The 19381-nt window shown below is 43.2% G+C and overlaps 1 protein-coding gene across 14 annotated transcripts in view; it reads left to right on the top strand.

Moving 5' to 3' along the window:
• hdac4 (histone deacetylase 4) overlaps positions 1-19381 on the top strand; it is a 444296-nt gene that overhangs the window by 400765 nt on the left and 24150 nt on the right. For 10 of the 14 annotated variants that reach the window (XM_078229095.1, XM_078229096.1, XM_078229098.1 and 7 more), the window contains 4 exons: positions 2992-3047; positions 3434-3521; positions 5541-5660; positions 6514-6611. In XM_078229095.1, the coding sequence (XP_078085221.1) occupies positions 2992-3047; positions 3434-3521; positions 5541-5660; positions 6514-6611 (362 nt within the window). Of the gene's footprint in view, positions 1-2991; positions 3048-3433; positions 3522-5540; positions 5661-6513; positions 6612-14646; positions 15025-19381 lie in introns of those variants that run through there. The other 4 variants (XM_078229105.1, XM_078229104.1, XM_078229101.1 and 1 more) reach the window with 2 other exon arrangements.

Here is a 19381-nt window from a genome sequence, read left to right as displayed (position 1 = left end):
TACAGCACAGAAGGAACCCATTAGGCCTGTTCTGTTTCTGCTAGCTCTTCAAAAGAGTAATCACGCTCGCTCTCACGCCTCTGCTTTTCCTCCAGTCCTATAAGTTTCTTGTCCTCGATCTCTGTCTTAAAATGATTTAGAGAATCAGCTTTTATCCCCTTTTCGGGTAAATACCAACAGCTTGAGTGAAAAAAATCTCCAGTGCCATCTCGATTTTGCCAATGATTTTAAATTCATTCTTGACCAGCTCACCCAAGGGGGATCCTACTTCTCTCTGAACTTCTTCCCAAACCAGAGGATTGTGTAGCATTTCTGAATGGAAGTGATGTGTAAAAAGATGAAATTGCTCGTCTTGCAACCGGCATTGTAGGAAATTATTTAACAATACATGACTCAGTGCCTCATTCTGGCAAAACAAGGACACATTGCAAAATGAAAGAATTTACAAAACAGAAATCTATGTCCTGCATTGCGTCCAATTTTAAAATACCCTGTCGTTATTCTGTGGGCTAATCCACTGTGGGTTGTAAGATTGGGTTTTGCTTTGTCTACCTAAATGCATTTTTACACAACAGTTAAACTTTTCATAGAATCCCTACAGTGCAGAAAGAGGTCATTCAGCCCATCGAGTCTGCACCAATCACAATCCCACCCAGGCTCTGGTCCCGTAACCCCACATATTTACCCTGCTAATCCTCCTAGCACTAAGGGGCAATTTAGCATGGCCAATCCACCTAACCCGCACACAGAGTCATAGAGATTTACAGCATAGAAACAGGCCCTTTTGGCCCAACTTGTCCATGCTGCCCTTTTTTAAAATCCCTAAGCTAGTCCGAATTGCCCACGTTTGCCCCATATCCCTCTGTACCCATCTTACCCATGTAACTATCTCAATGCTTTTTCAAAGACAAAATTGTACCCGCCTCTACTACTACCTCTGGCAGCTTGTTCCAGACACTCCCCACCCTCTGTGAAAAAATTGCTCCTCTGGACACTTTTTTGTCTCTCACCTCAAACCTATGCCCTCTAGTTTTAGACTCCCCTACCTTTGGGAAAAGATATTGACTATCTAGCTGATCTATGCCCCTCATTATTTTATAGACCTCTATAAGATCACCCCTCAGCCTCCTACGCTCCAGAGAAAAAAGTCCCAGTCTATCCAGCCTCTCTTTATAACTCAATCCATCAAGTCCCAGTAGCATCCTAATCTTTTCTGCACTCTTTCTAGTTTAATAATATCCTTTCTATAATAGGGTGACCAGAACTGTACACAGTTCTGTGTACTAACTGTACATCTGTGTATTATGTGTACAACTGTACATCTTTGGAGTGTGGGAGGAAACGAGGAAATCCACACAGACACTGGGAGAAAGTGCAAACTCCGCACAGACAGTGACCCGAGGCCAGAAACGAACCCGGGTCCCTGAAACTGTGAGGCAGCAGTGCCAACCACTGTGCCACCATGCTGCCCACGGTGGAACATCGCTGGGACTCAGTGGAATCGATCAGTTGTCACAATGCGATCAAACTGATCTTGGTCTATAGCCTCAAATAGGTGAAAGTGAACTTTGCACCCTGTTGTTTTTGTCCATTGAAGTCCATTCCAAGTTGCCCTGACAACTTGAGGAGCTTGCTAGGCCACTTCAGAGGGATGTAAAAAAAAATTCTCACACTTTGGTGTAGGATTGGAGTTCAATATAGGCAAGGCAAGACAAAAACAACAGGTTTCCTTCCATAAAGGTCTTAAGTGAACCTTGTCACCACTTTTACTGATACTAACTTTTGTTTTAACATATTCAAATTCTCAAATTGGCATGATTAGGTCCAGCATCCTCCATTATTCATCCAAGTCTCTGAATTGCTACTGTAATTGAGGAATTTTGAAATATCTTCTGTAATTTTGGTTCATTTCCAAAAATTCATCCTCCGCAACTTTTACCATTTTTTTTCTGAACCATCATTTTTATTTGGGAACTAAATTTACAAATTTAGGTTTAAGTGGTCCTATTTTATCTGCTGAGGAACTGGAACATCTTATGATGCCCATTGGTGCTTTTAAGCAACTTGGATAATCAGAGCAATTATCTCTGAGAGTGAAGGAAGTGTTTAACAAGATAAAAAGCCAAAATAATTCATCAGTTTCCACCTTCCTTTCCCAAAATGACTGACTTCTTACTGAAATGACGTGCACTACTTAAACCTCCAATACATTGCCCAAATGGTTGCTATTTACTGAGGCAACCAACTAGGGACGGCACGGTGACACAGTGGTTAGCACTGCTGCCTCAGAGCGCCAGGGACCAGGGTTCAATTCCTGGCTTGGGTCACTGTCTGTGCGGAGTTTGCAAGTTCTCCCCGTGTCTGCGTGGGTTTCCTCCGGGTGCTCCAGTTTCCTCCCACTGTCTAAAACAGTGGTTCCCAAACTTTTTTCACTGGGCCGCACTTTTGGAATAAAAATTTGCTCACGCCACACCGAATTTTTTATTGATGATAAATACACTCAAAAACAAAAAATAGCAACTCCCAGCAGTGCTTGATTCATAACATAGAACACGACTACTTTATAATATGATCATGGGACATCCAGAAAGTATTAAAAAATGCAGCTACATATCCATGTTTAAATGTTTCTTTGTTTGTCCTTTAATCTTCCTGCCACACTTGCCATCCTCTCTCGCCGCACCCTTTGGGAACCACTGGTCTAAAAGATGTGCTGGTTAGGTGGATTGGCCATGTTAAATTCTCCCGCAGTGCAGTAAGCCTACTGTGACACTAATAAATACATTTTACTTTAACTCAGAGGTGCAGCCTGCAAATTTCTAGTCTGTGCTGAGCTACTCATTGCCTTAACCTATTGAAATGTCAGACTAGAGCGCATTATCAGCCATCAGATCTGATGTGTTGTTCAGCTGTGTAATTTGATTGAAAATACCTGTGTATCAGTGCAACTTGCAGCGTGTATTCAATTATATAAATAATGGTGTTTTGCAGAATGGATTTGCGGTTGTGAGGCCTCCTGGACACCATGCAGAAGAAAGCACGCCAATGTAAGTGACTGGTTCAGCCTGCACCACACAAACGCACATTATATCACCGTGCAAGTGCAAATAGCATACAGATTACAGCGATTGACGAAGGCAATTCGCCATCACTTTCTCCAGGATAATTCAGGATGGGCAGTAAATACTGGCTGAACCAGTGAAGCCCAAAGCCCTGAATTGAATAAAGCAAAGTCACCTGTCTTTCTGGGGTAGTTTGTGTGTAATTGGCAACATATGAGGTTCAGAACAAAAGCTGGTGGAAATTTGTCCCTACTGTGCTTTTCCCTCTGATGATAAATGAGTGAGGGAATGCAGGCGATTAGAATCAGGAACATTGCTATTAACCATTTCCCTTTTTTTTCCCTCCTCTTCCCCACTTCCCATACCTCCAGGGGATTCTGCTATTTCAATTCTGTGGCCATTGCTACTAAACTCCTACAGCAGAGGTTGAATGTCAGCAAAATCCTTATAGTGGACTGGGTGAGTGAACCAAGCCAAAGCAAGGCACGAGTTATGGAAGAGATTATTCTTATTCTGCTATACAACCCAGTTTTAGTCGCAATCTGTTGCAGCAGCAGGCACTTATTTAAGGTCATGTTGGTGTTTAAATATATTTGATCTCATCTGATCATTTCAGTTGAATTTGGACTGAGTGACTTTTTTGAGCAGCTTTTTTAAAAATGTTTTATCGCCGTTTCAGTTTGTAACTAGTCTTAATTTTTTGTTCGAGTTATGAATCGTTTTATGTTTTGTAGTCGATAGAACTGTGAGCAAGCTGTGGCGTAGCTCGTAAGTGGAGCTTGCTTTCCCTCGATAGAACACTGTGGAGCAGCAAAGGATTGTGATTCCTGGAGTGAGGAGTGGGTGGGGGAAAAGGGATACAAGAGTGTTGGCGCCTGCTTTCCCTCTTTCGTTCTATTGGCCAGTTGCAGAATGGTGGGTGCAGGCAGGGGGAGAGGGTGGGTGTGTGGCTTAGACCAGCTGTCCTCTCCGATGATGATAGAGCTGTAGTCGGGAAAGCAGTGAGGGATGGTGGAAAAGTAGGAAGAAGCACACATAGAAAATGGATATTTTGTGATAAATGCCGCCTTTAGGTTTTCATCTGACCCTGTTATTTTTTTTAAAATTGAGAATTAATTGTAAGACACACAAGCATTCATTTGTACTTTCTCCCCAGGGTATTATTCTTGCACCTGTCCATCATAGAACCATCCAATTTTCATCACATTGATTTCAACAAGTAGGCAATTCACTCGCATCAGATCACTGCCATCTGAAACTTATCAACGTGGTCTTACTATTTTCTAATTAATAGTTGTGAGTGTATGACAGTTCAGAATTAAGTTCATATGTGATGAGACATGGTTACTGATAGAATGCGCAATGGGTGCTAAACTTGGAACAAACAAAGAGAATTACAGCACAGGAACAGGCCCTTTGGCGCTCCAAGCCTGCACCGACCATGCTGCCCGACTTAACTAAAACCCCTTACCCTTCCAGGGACCATATCCCTCTATTCCCATCCTATTCATGTACTTGTCAAGACGCCCCTTAAAAGTCACTTTGAAAAGTCATCGGATTTGAACTGTTTGGGCTGTTGTAATAATCAATGGTTGAACAGAATTTTGATTTGATTTATTATTGTCACATGTATTAATATACATGAGGTGGAGATGCTGGTGTTGGACTGGGGTGGGCACAGTAAAAAGTTTCACAACACCAGGTTAAAGTCCAACAGGTTTATTTGGTAGCACAAGCATTCGGAACGCTGCTCCATTCACCTGATGAAGGAGCAGCGCTCCGAAAGCTCATGCTACCAAATAAACCTGTTGGACTTTAACCTGGTGTTGAGAGACTTCTTACTGTATTAGTATACAGTGAAAAGTATCGTTTCTTGTGCACTATACAGACAAAGCATACCATTCAAGAAGGCCAACTGTTTGATACACATTATTACAGTACTGTTACAGTGTTAGCCACATTCAAGTCTGTAAGGCAATTGAATTTAAATCTGAAAATGTTACATCTTGTATATTGCAATGTCCAACACTTGGACAGTGTTGTCAATGCAGTGCTTGGTTCGAGAGCCATCAGACATTGTATATGCCCACACTCCATCACCAGAAGAATCCTAGTCTAACTCCAGATGCCAGGGTATAGATTACAGTAAGAAATAAGGTTATTTGGTTTGAACTTGACGCGAGGTAGTTCAGAAGCAGTGTGATAGGGATCTAGGGCATAGTCATCAGCCCATATTCCACCTGAGGTGCAAGCGAGTGAAGAAATAATTAGGAAGTAAGGTGCTCATTTAAAGTAAGTCAGTGTTTTGTGTTGCTTATCTAATACAACTCTTGGATTAACCATCAGTCGGGAAGAAATGGTGAAAGAGTCTGCAATCTTTTAGTCACAAATTAAGTTCTGATTCAGATTTAAAGACGAGTGTAAAATTCTCCTTCTTAAATATGGTCATTAAATCTGCTGTCTAATATTGTGCAACAGGATGTGCATCATGGTAACGGCACCCAGCAGGCTTTCTACAGTGATCCCAACGTGTTGTATATTTCATTGCATCGTTATGATGATGGCAACTTTTTCCCTGGCAGTGGAGCTCCAGATGAGGCAAGTAATGCAGATTGCAGCTAATGTTTAAATCAAACAAAGCCTCACTTTCTTTAAAGCGTGAATCATAAAATAATTTAATTTATCTTATACTCCCCATTCATTTGATGCATTTGTCAGGTATTTGAATTGCTTGAGAATTAAAATATAGACACAACGGCACTTGTTTTCAAATTGTTAAAGAGTGCTTTAATAAATCACCTATCCTACTAATGTATCAAACCTCATCTCAGTTCTGATTTGTTTAGAATGTGATGTTTAATTGAACAATGTAGTGGGGCATGGTGGCACAGTGGTTAGCACTGCTGCTTCACAGCGCCAGGGACCCGGGTTCAATTCCCAGCTTGGGTCACTGTCTGAGCAGAGTCTGCACCTTCTCCTTGTGTGTGCGTGGGTTTCCTCCGGGTGCTCCAGTTTCCTCCCACAGTCCGAAAGATGTGCTGGTTAGGTGCCTTGGCCATGCTAAATTTTCCCTCCATGTACCTGAACAGGCGCCGGAGTGTGGCGACTAGGGGATTTTCACAGTAACTTCATTGCAGTGTTAATGTAAGCCGACTTGTGACACGAATAAATAAACTTTAACTTTAGTGATTGATACTGCTTTAAGTCACATAAGACTTTAATGAAGCAAGTGTGTTTGCTCTTTATACCTGAATCATTGTGGAGCACAAAACTGTGCAAAGAAAATATTTACAATAGTAAGAATATCAGGTATTAAATACACAGTTTAGTAAATAATGTCAATTCCAATGTTTGGAGCTGCAATGTAACTTAAAATGTAAAAATTGAATTAAAAATAGGAAGACATTGCTTCCTTGTTGAAAATGTTTTTTTTATTTTTTTTGGACCTTAGGTTGGGACCGGAGCAGGAGTAGGATTTAACCTCAATATGGCCTGGACTGGAGGTCTGGATCCACCAATGGGTGATGCTGAATATTTGACTGCATTTAGGTGAGACTTGAAAAATATTCAGTGATTTCAGTAAAGGTTGTGAATGGTGCGGTTAAATGTGACTGATTTAATGAGTCATTTTGAAGGGAAGTTTTTAAGTAATCCCGTTTTTTTGAATTCTCTGCAGAAGTTAAATAACATTCAGATTCTAATAACTAAGGGTTCAATAGTTCGGCGCTGTTGGAGGTGTGAGTTAATTTTAAAATAAAACTTCTGGGGGTGACTAGGTATAATATCGCTACGGTGTGGGTTCTCAGTTAATTGACTCTTATTCAAATTCCCATCCCTAACATGCTCATCCAGGTTACGTTAAGTTATGCCATGCTTAACTGGGTCAAAAGTGATTGTTAGTCAATCACCCAAGGCTAAATCTTGATTAGGGTTGTAGAGGAGAATCGTAGAAATTTACGGTGTAGGAGGCCACTCAACCCATCATGGCTGTGCCTGCTGAAAACATACACCCAAGCCCTGACCACATGATGGGGGAGCTGGTGGCACAGTGGTAAGATCACTGGACTAATAATCCAGAGGCCCAAGTCCTGGGCACGTGGGTTCAAATCCCCCAATAGCCGTTGATGGAATTTGAATTGTATCAATAAATCTGGAATATAAAGCTAGCCTCTGTAATGATCATGAAACTATAATCGATTGTCATAAAGAACAAAATGGTTCCCTGAAGGACATCTGTCTGCATCTGGTCTAGCCTACTTGTGACTCCAGACACACAGCAATGTGGTTGACTCTTAACTCTTAAATGTTCAGTTCAAGGGCAGTTAGGGATGGGCAGCAAGTGTTGGCCATGTAAAACACCTCTCGTACCGTCTCGAGTACAATCACATCGTCCCTGCAATGTGGTGACCAGAACTGTGCGCAGTAATCTAGCTGTGACTAGAAATCATAGAAACCCCACAGTACAGAAAGAGGCCATTCGGCCCATCTAGTCTGCACCAACCACAATTCCACCCAGGCCCTACCCCCATAACCCCACATATTTTACCCACTAATCCCGCTAATCTACGCATCTCAGGACACTAAGGGCAATTTTTAGCATGGCCAATCAACCTAACCCACACATCTTTGGACTGTGGGAGGAAACCGGAGCACCCGGAGGAAATCCACGCCGACACGAGGAGAATGTGCAGACTCCACACACACACACACACACACACACACACACACACACACACACACACACACACACACACACACACAGACAGTGACCCAAGCCGGGAATCGAACCCAGGTCGCTGGAGCTGTGAAGCAGCAGTGCTGACCACTGTGCTATCGTGCCGTCCGGTAGCACAGCATGGCCTCCCTACTCTTATACTCTGTGCCTGAGAGCATCTGCATGGCTTCTTGACCGCTCTATTCTGCTACTTTGAGGGATTTATGGCATGTACTCCAAGGTCCCTTTATTGCTTCTCAGAATCCTACCATTGTGTATCGCCTTGCTTTGTTTTTCCTTCTCAACTGCATTACTTCACTCTTTTCCAGATTAAATTACATTTGCTACTTTTCTCCCCACTTGACCTGCCAATTGCTATGTTTCTGCGATTTATAGTTTTCTTCCACACAATCAACCACATTGCCATTTTTTTGTATCATTTGCAAATTTCCTAATCCTACTTGAATCTTGATACTACTTGATACTTGAATCCAAATCATTGATGTATATCACAAAAAGCAAGGAACCTATTACTGATTCTTGTGCAACCCTGTTAGAAACAGCATTTAATTCAACAACTCCCAATGGCCAAAAGAGAAAACGCTGGAAAATCTCAGCAGGTCTGGCAGCAACTGTAAGGAGAGAAAAGAGCTGACGTTTCGAGTCGGGATGACCCACCGTCAAAGCTTAGTTTTTCCAGCATTTTCTCTTTTGGTTTCGGATTGCAGCATCCGCAGTCATTTGCTTTTAACACCCAATGGCCTTTGCTTCCTGCCACTGAGCCAATTTTCGATCCAGTTCACCACTTTCCCTTGGACCCACGTGCTTTCGCTTTCTGGCCATCCTTGGTGTCTGCTGACTGTTCCTTGATACTTTATTGACGGAAGCAGATTATGTAGTTTTTGAGCAGGTGCAGATTTCTGAATTGGTTTTTAAAGGGAGCAGAGGTTGAGGCTAGGACACCAGCACGGGGTCAGGCTGAGGAAAGGGATGGTAATGTTATCATCAAGAGTGGTAAACTCGAAAATTAGAAGGATTTTAAAATTCAGCAAAGAAAGACCAAGAAATTCATTAGAGGAAGAATATATAATCTGAGAATGAGCTAGCAAGCATGGTAAAGAACAGAATAGGGAACCTTCTGGAGGAATCTAAAATGTTAAGGATTAGAGAAAATAAGCCTGGGTCTGTTGTGGAGAGACAGGAGAAATAACAGAGACGTAGGGAGGGATTTTCCAACCTCGCTCGCCCCAAAACTGGAAAATCCCGCCCGAGGTCAATGCACCTTTCTTTGGTTTCCCCCCCCCCCCCCCCCCCGCCCGCTCCAATTCCCGTAGCAGGCAGGACAGTGAACCCCCCGCCCACTCCAATTCCCGTAGCAGGCAGGACAGTAAAGTTCACCCCGTAATACTTTGTAAATCCCCTAGTCGCCACACTCCGGCGCCTGTTCGGGTACACTGAGGGAGAATTTAGCACGGCCAATGCACCCTAACCAGCACGTCTTTCGGACTGTGGGAGGAAACTGGAGCACCCGGAGGAAACCCACGCAGACACGGGGAGAACGTGCAGACTCCAAAAAGACAGCAACCCAAGCCGGGAATCGAACCTGGGTTCCTGGTGCTGTGAGGCAGCAGTGCTGACGACCGTGCCACCCATTTCCTGCTCCCATTTTAAAAAATTCTTATTAGCTTGTATTTATACGGCAACTTAAGTGTAGATGAGAAGTGTGTCCAGGTTGCTTCACAGATCTGGAATCAAAACAAATATCCAGAATCAAAAGAATATTTTTTGTTTAGTGGTGTGATTCCTTTTCAGCCAAAAAAGAGTAAAAGGGCTACAAATTTCTAACTATCAACTGTGTATTTAAATGAAAATAAAGGAATCAGGCTGCTTTTATTTTAAGAGTATGAGACTAGCTAGAAAGCAATAAAGGATGTGAAATTATAAATGATTATAATTACATTTATGCCGTCTGATAATTTGACTGTTACAACTCAGTACCTGCAAGTCTTGAAATCTGATCTAGAAACATTTTCATAGTATATGAACTGCACATGTTCTGGGTAGTGAAGCCTTGCTCCAAGGCAGAACGGTTTACTGTAATGGGAAAGGGATATAGATTGGTTGTGGAAACAATTCTGCCTTTCTTGTCTATTATTATTGATGTATCTGTTGAAGCTGAAGAGCCATGTTTTTGAACAGTATAAACGATATGTATCCAGTATTCTGAGAAATGTCATTGAATGAATGCTTAGGGAGTTTGCCAGGAGCCTCGGGATTTTGATTAAAATTGCAAGTTTAATTTTGAAAGGTAACTTCAGTTGAACAAAGAGTGAAAGAGAATTTGGCAAACTGACAGATAACACCTTCTCGCCTTTAGAGCCCTGAAGAAGAGTAATACCGACTCAAAACATTAGCTCGGTTTCTCTCTCCACAAATGCTGCCAGACCTGCTGAGGTTATCCAGCATTTGCTGTTGTTTCAAATTTCCCGCATCCGCAGTACAGTGCCATTCCCTTCTCACCTTTCCTTTTTAATTTTCTCTTGTGTTTAAAAAAGATGTTTTCATCTTTTCCCACTAAGTTTCCCTTTCTCCCTATCCCTGAAAGTGTTGGGGTGCAGTTCCATAGGCACAGTATTCTGCAGTAACTTAGCATAGAGGGCATTATTTGTGTGCATCAGCCTTTGACAATGGGTATTGCATCCTTTTTAGCTATGGGGGAGGGCGGGAAGACTACCAAGCTTAACCCGCTCCGCACTCCATATCCAAACATGCACGGTTCCAATAACTTGAAAGCGTCGACCCTCACTGATTTCTACTTTGTTACTTGGGTTACCGAGGTCGTTTGCACTAAATCTTGTTGTTGCATCAACTCCAATCAACAGCTTCAGGCTTTGTTTTATCTCTAATAAAATTACATATCCTTCTTCACTATAAATAGCTTTCTTATGTACATGAATCACCCAAGTGTATAAATTGCTGATTTGAAATTGTTTTCCTTACTCTGAGATAGGTTAACACACACGGTTTAGTATTGTCTTACTAACCATGTATTTTGCAAAGAGTACTTCTCACAGCCCATGAATATTTGCAAACATTTGTTTTGAAAACCTACAGCCCAATCTCCAGATAAGGCTTCAGAACATGCCAATGCAATTGTTCATGCAAAAACGCAACATTTTTGTCGCCTCATTTACAAATCGTGTAAGCTAAAAGCAATTCGGATGGAGTTTTTAATCTTCTGCCAAGTTTCTCGGGTGATGCCATGTATGTTGGGGATTTGAAGTTAATGTATTTTAGCTAACTTTTTTCTGCGAGTTGTTTCACCAATTTCTAGCAAAATAATGCTTTGAAGTATAGAATTTATAGCACGCATGGGCTTAGAAAGAAATTGCAACAGGTCATATATTCAGCAGTTTGCAAGTCCCTCGAGACAATAGATGCCTTCAAGGCAGCACCTTGTTATTTAGACCCATAGAATGCCACGTTGCATTTGCAGGGGATCAAGCCTAAGATGAAAAAAGATAAGATAATTGGACATAATGAAATCCAGAAGGCACTCAGTTTCACCATGAACTTGGAAGTAGAGTGTAGAATTGAACTTAATTCAAACCAGTCTTGGAAATGCCAAATGCAAAGTCTTTGAAGTTTGTGGGGAATCAGAAGTGCTTTACGCTTGATGGTGCTCAGAGATACGTGTTTTAACCCTTAACGGTGCAGAGTGAAAAATATTCTAATTATAAATATCACGGTCATGAAAACGTAAGAAAAAATAAGTTGATAAGCACCAGCGGTTTGCTTTTACTCTATTTGTACTCCTGAATGTGGCACCATGGATCAGGGACTTATTGCTGCTTCCAGGTATATACAGGAATGTTTAACAGCTAGTGACAAGCAAACTTAAAATGGATGAACGGTCATCGACCTGAAACATTAGCTCTGTTTCCCTCTCCACAGATGCTTCCAGACCGGCTGAGTATTTCCAACATTCATATTTAAAGTGAATAAATGTTGGAAAAGCATCACAAATTAATAACGTCCTAAAATGTAGATGTCATCAAGCCATTAAGTTTCTGGAGAGCTGTTCTCTTTGCTGGTGTGAACATGTTGTCATAAACAGACTCTCAAATGTTCAGTCCCATTCTTTGGAAAGCAATGTGTTTTAAAATCGATATCGACAGCGCGTGTTCAATTCCCACACCAGCTGAGGGCATTCATGAAGGCCCCGCCTTCTCAATCTTGCCCCTCACCTATGCTGTGATGATCCTCGGGTTAAATCACCACCAGTCAGCTCTCTCTCTCTCTGAAAAAGGGGGAGAGCAGTCTATCGTCCTCTGGGACTATGGCAGCTTTCATAATGATTTGTTTTTTAAAGAAGGCAGGTGTACCAATGTGCTGTGCCATGGGCACAGGCTTTACACTTGCAACTTTCCCCACTTTGAGAGTTACTGATTTTGATCAGAGCTGTTGCAGATGGAACTATGTGAAAGCTAGACCCTTCTCAATGTGAAGGGAAATTGAAGGAAGTGTTGCCACAGGCTACCTCTACACATGTGGCTACAGAGACATCAAATGGCAATTGTCAGAGCTGATAGCCATCTAGCTTCACAGTCAGGAATCTGGATGTTGCAAAGACAGTTCTCAAATTTACCAGCAAATCAAACTTGTCTTTATTAAAAGGCGAAAAAATATATAATCCAAAGAGAATAAAGCAATGTTGCAGAATGCCTCAAATCAAAACTGAATTTATAACTTGATTTTCCGTTGTGTTTTTATTTCTGATGCATCTAACAAAATCAGTTTCCAATTTCCATGGTGCCAGTGCTGATCTGAGCACTAAATCAACATTAATATGTTATCTTCAGCACGTGACCCAACCAAACGGGTGGATATCTCCCTCAGGTGAAAGTGACAGGTTTGGCTAGTTTTAGGGGACCCAGTGTTATAGGCACTGGATCGCAATAGAAATCATAGAAACCCTACAGTGCAGAAGGAGGCCATTCAGCCCATCGAGTCTGCACCGACCACAATCCCACCCAGGCCCTACCCCCACATATTTACCCGCTAATCCATCTAACCTACACATCCCAGGACTCTAAGGGGCAATTTTTAACCTGGCCAATCAACCTAACCCGCACATCTTTGGACTGTGGGAGGAAACCGGAGCACCCGGAGGAAACCCATGCAGACACGAGGGGAATGTGCAAACTCCACACAGACAGTGACCCGAGCCGGGAATCGAACCCGGGACCCTGGAGCTGTGAAGCAGCAGTGCTAACCACTGTGCTACCGTGCCGCCCCTATATATATGTTAGCATCTACCATATCTTGCAGCAGGCAATGTGGGTCTTGGGTGCTGATGTGTATTCACTTACTGTTGTTCACAATAAGAAAAGATTGTTTAAGACAGTGCATTATTCCTTCCTCAGAAAAAAGATCAGAGAGGAAATGCTGAGAGAAATCAGTCCAAGTCTCCCAGCGATAGGCAGGGTTGTTAGAAGCATTTCAATGAGAGAAAAACTGAATAGGCTGCCACAATTGAAGCTGGACTGTTCGAGCAACTTAGGCCACCTGACAGGATTACTTCCCAATGGTGGAAAAGGAGAAGATGTGAAACTAGTTTTCCAAGGAAAGCGGTTTCATTATAAACAATTAACAGTAAATCTTCATCTCAAAGTCTGGTTGCGTTACTGACAATTGCGACCTTAAGTGAAATGACTTTAAGTATAGGTTCCCACACAAATCAGTGTTTGATTTGATTTATTATTGTGGAAGCGCTGGAAAGAGTGCAGAGGAGATTTACCAGGATGCTGCCTGGTTTGGAGGGTAGGTCATATGAGGAAAGATTGAGGGAGCTAGGGCTGTTCTCTCTGGAGCGGAGGAGGCTGAGGGGAGACTTAATAGAGGTGTATAAAATGATGAAGGGGATAGATAGAGTGAACGTTCAAAGACTATTTCCTCGGGTGGATGGAGCTATTACAAGGGGGCATAACTATAGGGTTCGTGGTGGGAGATACAGGACGGATATCAGAGGTAGGTTCTTTACGCAGAGAGTGGTTGGGGTGTGGAATGGACTGCCTGCAGTGATAGTGGAGTCAGACACTTTAGAAACATTTAAGCGGTTATTGGATAGGCACATGGAGCACACCAGGATGATAGGGAGTGGGATAGCTTGATCTTGGTTTCAGATAAAGCTCGGCACAACATCGTGGGCCGAAGGGCCTGTTCTGTGCTGTACTGTTCTATGTCTATTATTGTCGCATGTATTAACATAGTGAAAAGTATTGTTTTTTGCACATTATACAGACAAAGCATACCATTCATAAAGAAGGAAAGGAGAGAGTGCAGAATGTAGTGTAACAGTCATAGCCAGGGTGTAGAGAAAGATCAGATATTAAAACTGGAGATTGTTTAAGTAGCATTTTCCTGATCAGAAAAGAAGCATTGAACTGTGTCACATAAGTTGAAATACTTTACATTGCCCCCCCCCCCTGTCAAAGCTCCCTGACTCTCCCTCTCGCCACTAACCCCTCCTGAGTCTGCGTTCCTGTTGAAGATCCACATTGGATTTGGGATCGGGCATGGGAAGAGGCCGCAGGTTGGAGAGAGAGCAAGGGGAGAGACTGCTTCAAGTAGCACCCCTGGGGAAATGGCATGAAAATGAATCTTGCAACACTCGATGAGATTGCAGACCTTATTAATTTACCAATCTGAAAGCCAAATGAATTCAATCAGGGTAACGTCAAACCAGGGACGTATGTATAGTAATTTATTTGCTTATCCAACGAGTAACTATTAGGTAATCATTTTGATTGAAGTTATAAAATATAGGTCTATATCATTTAAAAATGCATTGTTTTGTGATAAAAACAGAACATGCTGAGAATACTTGACAGACCAGATGGATTTTTTTGAGAGAGTCAATAACGTTTCAGGTCAACGACCTTTCGTCAGCATTCGTCTTTCCACCTCTTACCATTCAACCAGTGCCCTTGTTGTTGCGGTTTGCCAGCTTGTCTGGATTGCTGCCACGATGGTGCAGTCCACGGATGTCGTCCTGCAAGGTCATCTGCAGTCACCTCCACAAGCGCCATCAGCCTTCCACTGACCATGCTGTAGCTCGTGGGGTAACTCCGTGTAGAGACACCAAAACAGTCAAGTCACCTACAAGACAGAAACTAAGGAAATTAATTAGTTTACCTTTGAATGCAATAAGGCATGATTTAATATAAAAGTTTCAATTGGAATGTTTATTTGTCTTGGCTTTTATTTTTCCACTGTGGCTCAGTGACCTCTGTGATGGTCTGTGGCAGAGTGCTGGTAAAGTCTGTGACCCCTGGGGATTTGGGGTTGCCGTTTCTGCTATTAGAACTTGACCCAGATCTTCAAACGCGGGAGCAGTTACCAAGTATCCTCCTACCTTCCTCTTCCCATTTCTCCTCTGTTCACCATATAGCTGGTGGAGAGGCCCATCTCCTTATTAAGTTTAAAGTTTGTTTATTAGTATCACAAGTAGGCTTACATCAACACTACAATGAAGTTACTGTGAAAACCCCTAGTCGCCACACTCCGGCGCCTGTTCGGGTACACTGAGGGAAAATTTAGCATGGCCAATGTACCTAACCAGCACGTCTTTTGGACTGTGGGAGGAAACCCACGCAGACATGGGGAGAACGTGCAGACTCCACACAGACAGTGACCCAGGCCAGCAATCGAACCCAGGTCCCTGGCGCTGAGGCAACAGTGCTAACCACTGTGCCACCATTTGTTCATTTTGTTAGTTTATATCCTACGTGGATCTGTGGCATTCCTATTTGTTCCTGGCAGCAGTGCCACTGAAATGACAGCGGGATTATGCTACAGACCGCGATGAATCTTGACACCCGCTCTGCCGAGTCCAGGCAGTGGAAACGTTCTAAAACATCAGTGGTCTGCTTGTTCGCTTTGTGACTGTCCTTGTTCACCTGCTGCTCGCAGTCACCAACCGTGTTGGCAGTCGATAAGCATGGTCTCACAATAGGTTTCTCCAGTTGCCCAGATGTAGCTGGTGCAGCACACTGCTCCCAGGACACCAAGCATAGCCCTGAATGTTTCTTTGCCTATGATCGCGCACTGTGCATCGAGGCGGTGAAATCTTTTTTGGTTCCACTATAGGACAGAGTTGGCACGCAGTGCCTGCAAAGTGATTGGCACGCAGTGATTGGCACGCTGCACCGTTTGGGTGCCTGGAATCGTGCTCGAGCCACATGCTCATCCTGCTGCTGGTTTCTGGCAGGGGGAAGTGGAATGTAAGTCGAATCTCTGAATAGAGGCCCTCCGTAACCGCTCTTACTCACCAGTGGATGGTAAACCACACGATGTTGCAAATATCTCCACCTCCACCCTGGAGGAACCCAGCCACACACAAGTTGATTGCCACCCTCACCTCACCACAGAAAAAGAACAAATTCATCTCCAAACTGTGTGTCTTCCGGTGAATCTCTTTTTTTTGCCTTCCTCCACACCCTGCCTCAGTCATGCTCTCACACCTGCTAGCAGTTTGCTGGAGACCAGGGCAGATTGCGTGTACCCTCCCAGCCAGTGGGTAGTGTGGAGAAGGCAAAGAAACTGGATAAACACTGAGGAATACATCCCGCGTATCAGCAGTGTGAAATGCCGATAATTACTTCTATGGGATTGGAGAGTGACGAAAAGATATGCTTTTCAAATCTCTGATGTAACAATGGCAACAGCATCCAAATGAACATTGATGTGATCCACTGGTAGCACCTGTCACACACCCAGGACCATTTGGCACTCAGGAATCTGTTGTGAGCATTCACATTTCTGTTTTATATACGCAGACAGACCAGGTAAAGGTTGGAGGCAGGAATTAGTGTTGGAAACGTGTTCATTTGTTGTCACCCTAGTCTTGGTGGAGACGTTGGCATCCTCTTGCTTCATCGCAGCTTTCTTCAAGCCTCCCTCAGTCCACGTCTCATTTAATCCACCCATCCAAATTTTTCTATTTTTACCCTCCATTTCTCCTTCTAATTAAGTTATGTTTATTTATTCAACACCAATAGGCTTACATTCGCACTGCAATGAAGTTACTGTGAAAATCCCCTAGTTGCCACATTCTGGTGCTTGTCCGGGTACGCTGAGGGAGAATTTAGCACGTCCAATGCACCTAACCAGCACGTCTTTTGGGCTGTGGGAGGAAACCGGAGCACCCGGAGGAAACCCATGCAGACACAGGGAGAACGTGCAAACTCCACTAAGACAGTGACCCGAGGCTGGAATTAAACCCAGGTCCCTGGCGCTGTGAGGCAGCAGTACTAAAACTACTGTGCCACCGTGCCGCCCCATGTCATGTTTGTCAGGTCTTCATTTCTATTGTCCATACTTGGCCCTCTTTCCCTCTCCCTCTCCCTCTCTAACTGTACTTAACAACCCTTTTGATCCCTGATCTTTTACTCTTGATCTAATACACTCATTTGGCTTTCTGTCCATCCAGCTGACTCTGAGCATTCTCCGCAATGCCCACATTTCAAAAGCTATTATCTTCCTCAAATCCTCTTCAGAATCAACACTCCACACTAGTTTGTTCCAGGTTCATTCTGATGCATTTAGCCATGCAGATGCTGTTTTAAGTCACTGGTCTTGCCTCCTGCTGTAGCTAATCTAACCTGGATTTCACTCTTGGATCTAACTTTGGTGTTTGTCATTGAGCCAAGCTATTTGAATTTGTGCACCACCTCTACCCGAGTACTTCCAATTTTGACTTTTCCATTACCATCCAGAGCCATCAGATTGACCTTTGCCAAATTTATTTTCAGTCCAAATGGCTCAGTGCCTTTTGCCTAGGCCTGCCCATAGTCCCCCGCTCTGCCATTGTTTGGAAAAGTGTACAGGGTAAATAAAGACAAAAAAACACAGTCACTGCGTATTTGCAGGAAGTTTACTGGGGAGGAGGGTTAAGAAACTTTGAAATTGCACACACGGGCACAGGTATAGCATAGCAAACACATCTGAATGCAGAGTGGCTTTGCGTCACTTGCAAGGAAAACAGCCATGTTTAGATCCAAAGTTGTCAATTGTAATCTATTTATATTTGCAATGTCTTGTAACAGAAGCCAGTAAATTAAAATTACCAGTAATGCAGCTGAGAGAATTTAGGACCTGTTCACACAAACGTTTGTTATCTTGTTACATATGTTGGTTGGCGGGAGGTAAGAAATTGCATTGCTAATGAAGTGGGAGTGTCACAGTGGTTAGCACTGCTGCCTCGCAGCACCAGGGACCCGGGTTCGATTCCTGGCTTGGGTCACTGTCTGTGTGGAGTTTGCACATTCTCCCCGTGTCTGCATGGGTTTCCTCTGAGTGCTCCGGTTTCCTCCCACAGTCCGAAAGACGTGCTGATTAGGTGGATTGGCCATGCTAAATCCCCTCAGTGTACCCGAACAGGTGCTGGAGTGGGGCAACTAGGGGATTTTCACAGTAACTTCATTGCAGTGTTAATGTCAGCCTACTTGTGACTACTGATCACTTAAAGTTTATTTATTAATGTACTTTCAATGCAAAATCGCATGCAGTGAAATAAATGTTGCAACACAAATATTTTGATTGGGCTAACGACCAGTTTGTAACTGAAATGCTGCAAACAGGTACAATATCACTTCTCCTGTCTATGTTTAAAGTGAACAGATTTCCAGTATTGTAACTCTAGTTTTTGTAGTACTCACTCCAGTATTGCAGAGCGGCAGCAGAACTATAGGTCGGGTCCTGGTTGAATGCAATATGCAGACTTATAAATGTCTGAAATGGTTATTAGTGATGTGGCTCATATAAAACAGCACTGGCTGGTCACTGTCTAACAGATGTCTTTTTACATGGCCTGACCTGCATGTGGAGTACAGCTGTCCCGAGGTTACTGAAGTTGCGGAAAGCGCACAACTTTCATACAGTAATTGAATGTCCCATGCTAGTAAGTGTTAACCCTTTCTCCAACAACTCATGTGGCCACTATAATCGCGTTGGCGATGATTTGTGTATCAAACACACCAAAGTTATTTTTAAAGCTTCTCATATTTTTGTTGGTCGCTCCCCTCTCCCCTCCTTTTGGGTTTCCCTCTGTGGTGAACTTCCTTCCTAATAAAGTTTCAACTAATTCTGCCTCAAATTGTAACTAAAATGTGGGCAAGAATAGCCTGTGGTGACGTGCTCACCTTCCGTTTATTTTAATTATTTTTTCTTTTTCCTCCCTACCACATTTCTTTAAAGTTTATTTATTAGTCACAAGTAAGACTTACATTAACACTGCAATTAAGTTACTGTGAAATTCCCCTAGTCGCCACACGCTGGCACCTGTTCGAGTCAACACACCTAACCAGCACGTCTTTCAGAATGTGGGAGGAAACCGGAGCACCCGGAGGAAACCCACGCAGACACGGGGAGAATGTGCAAACTCCACACAGACAGCGACCCGAGCCGGGAATCGAACCCGGATCCCTGGCGCTCTGAAGCAGCAGTGCTAACCACTGTGCCACCTCCTTTCGTATGGAAAAGTATCCAGCCTCCAGCTTGCCGTTGGAATAGTATAATTTACCCTGAGCACGACTGCCAGTCT

Source organism: Mustelus asterias, chromosome 14 (assembly GCF_964213995.1).
Source record: "Mustelus asterias chromosome 14, sMusAst1.hap1.1, whole genome shotgun sequence".
Taxonomy (NCBI): Eukaryota; Metazoa; Chordata; class Chondrichthyes; order Carcharhiniformes; family Triakidae; genus Mustelus; species Mustelus asterias.
This window is presented reverse-complemented; position numbering and strand designations above follow the sequence as displayed.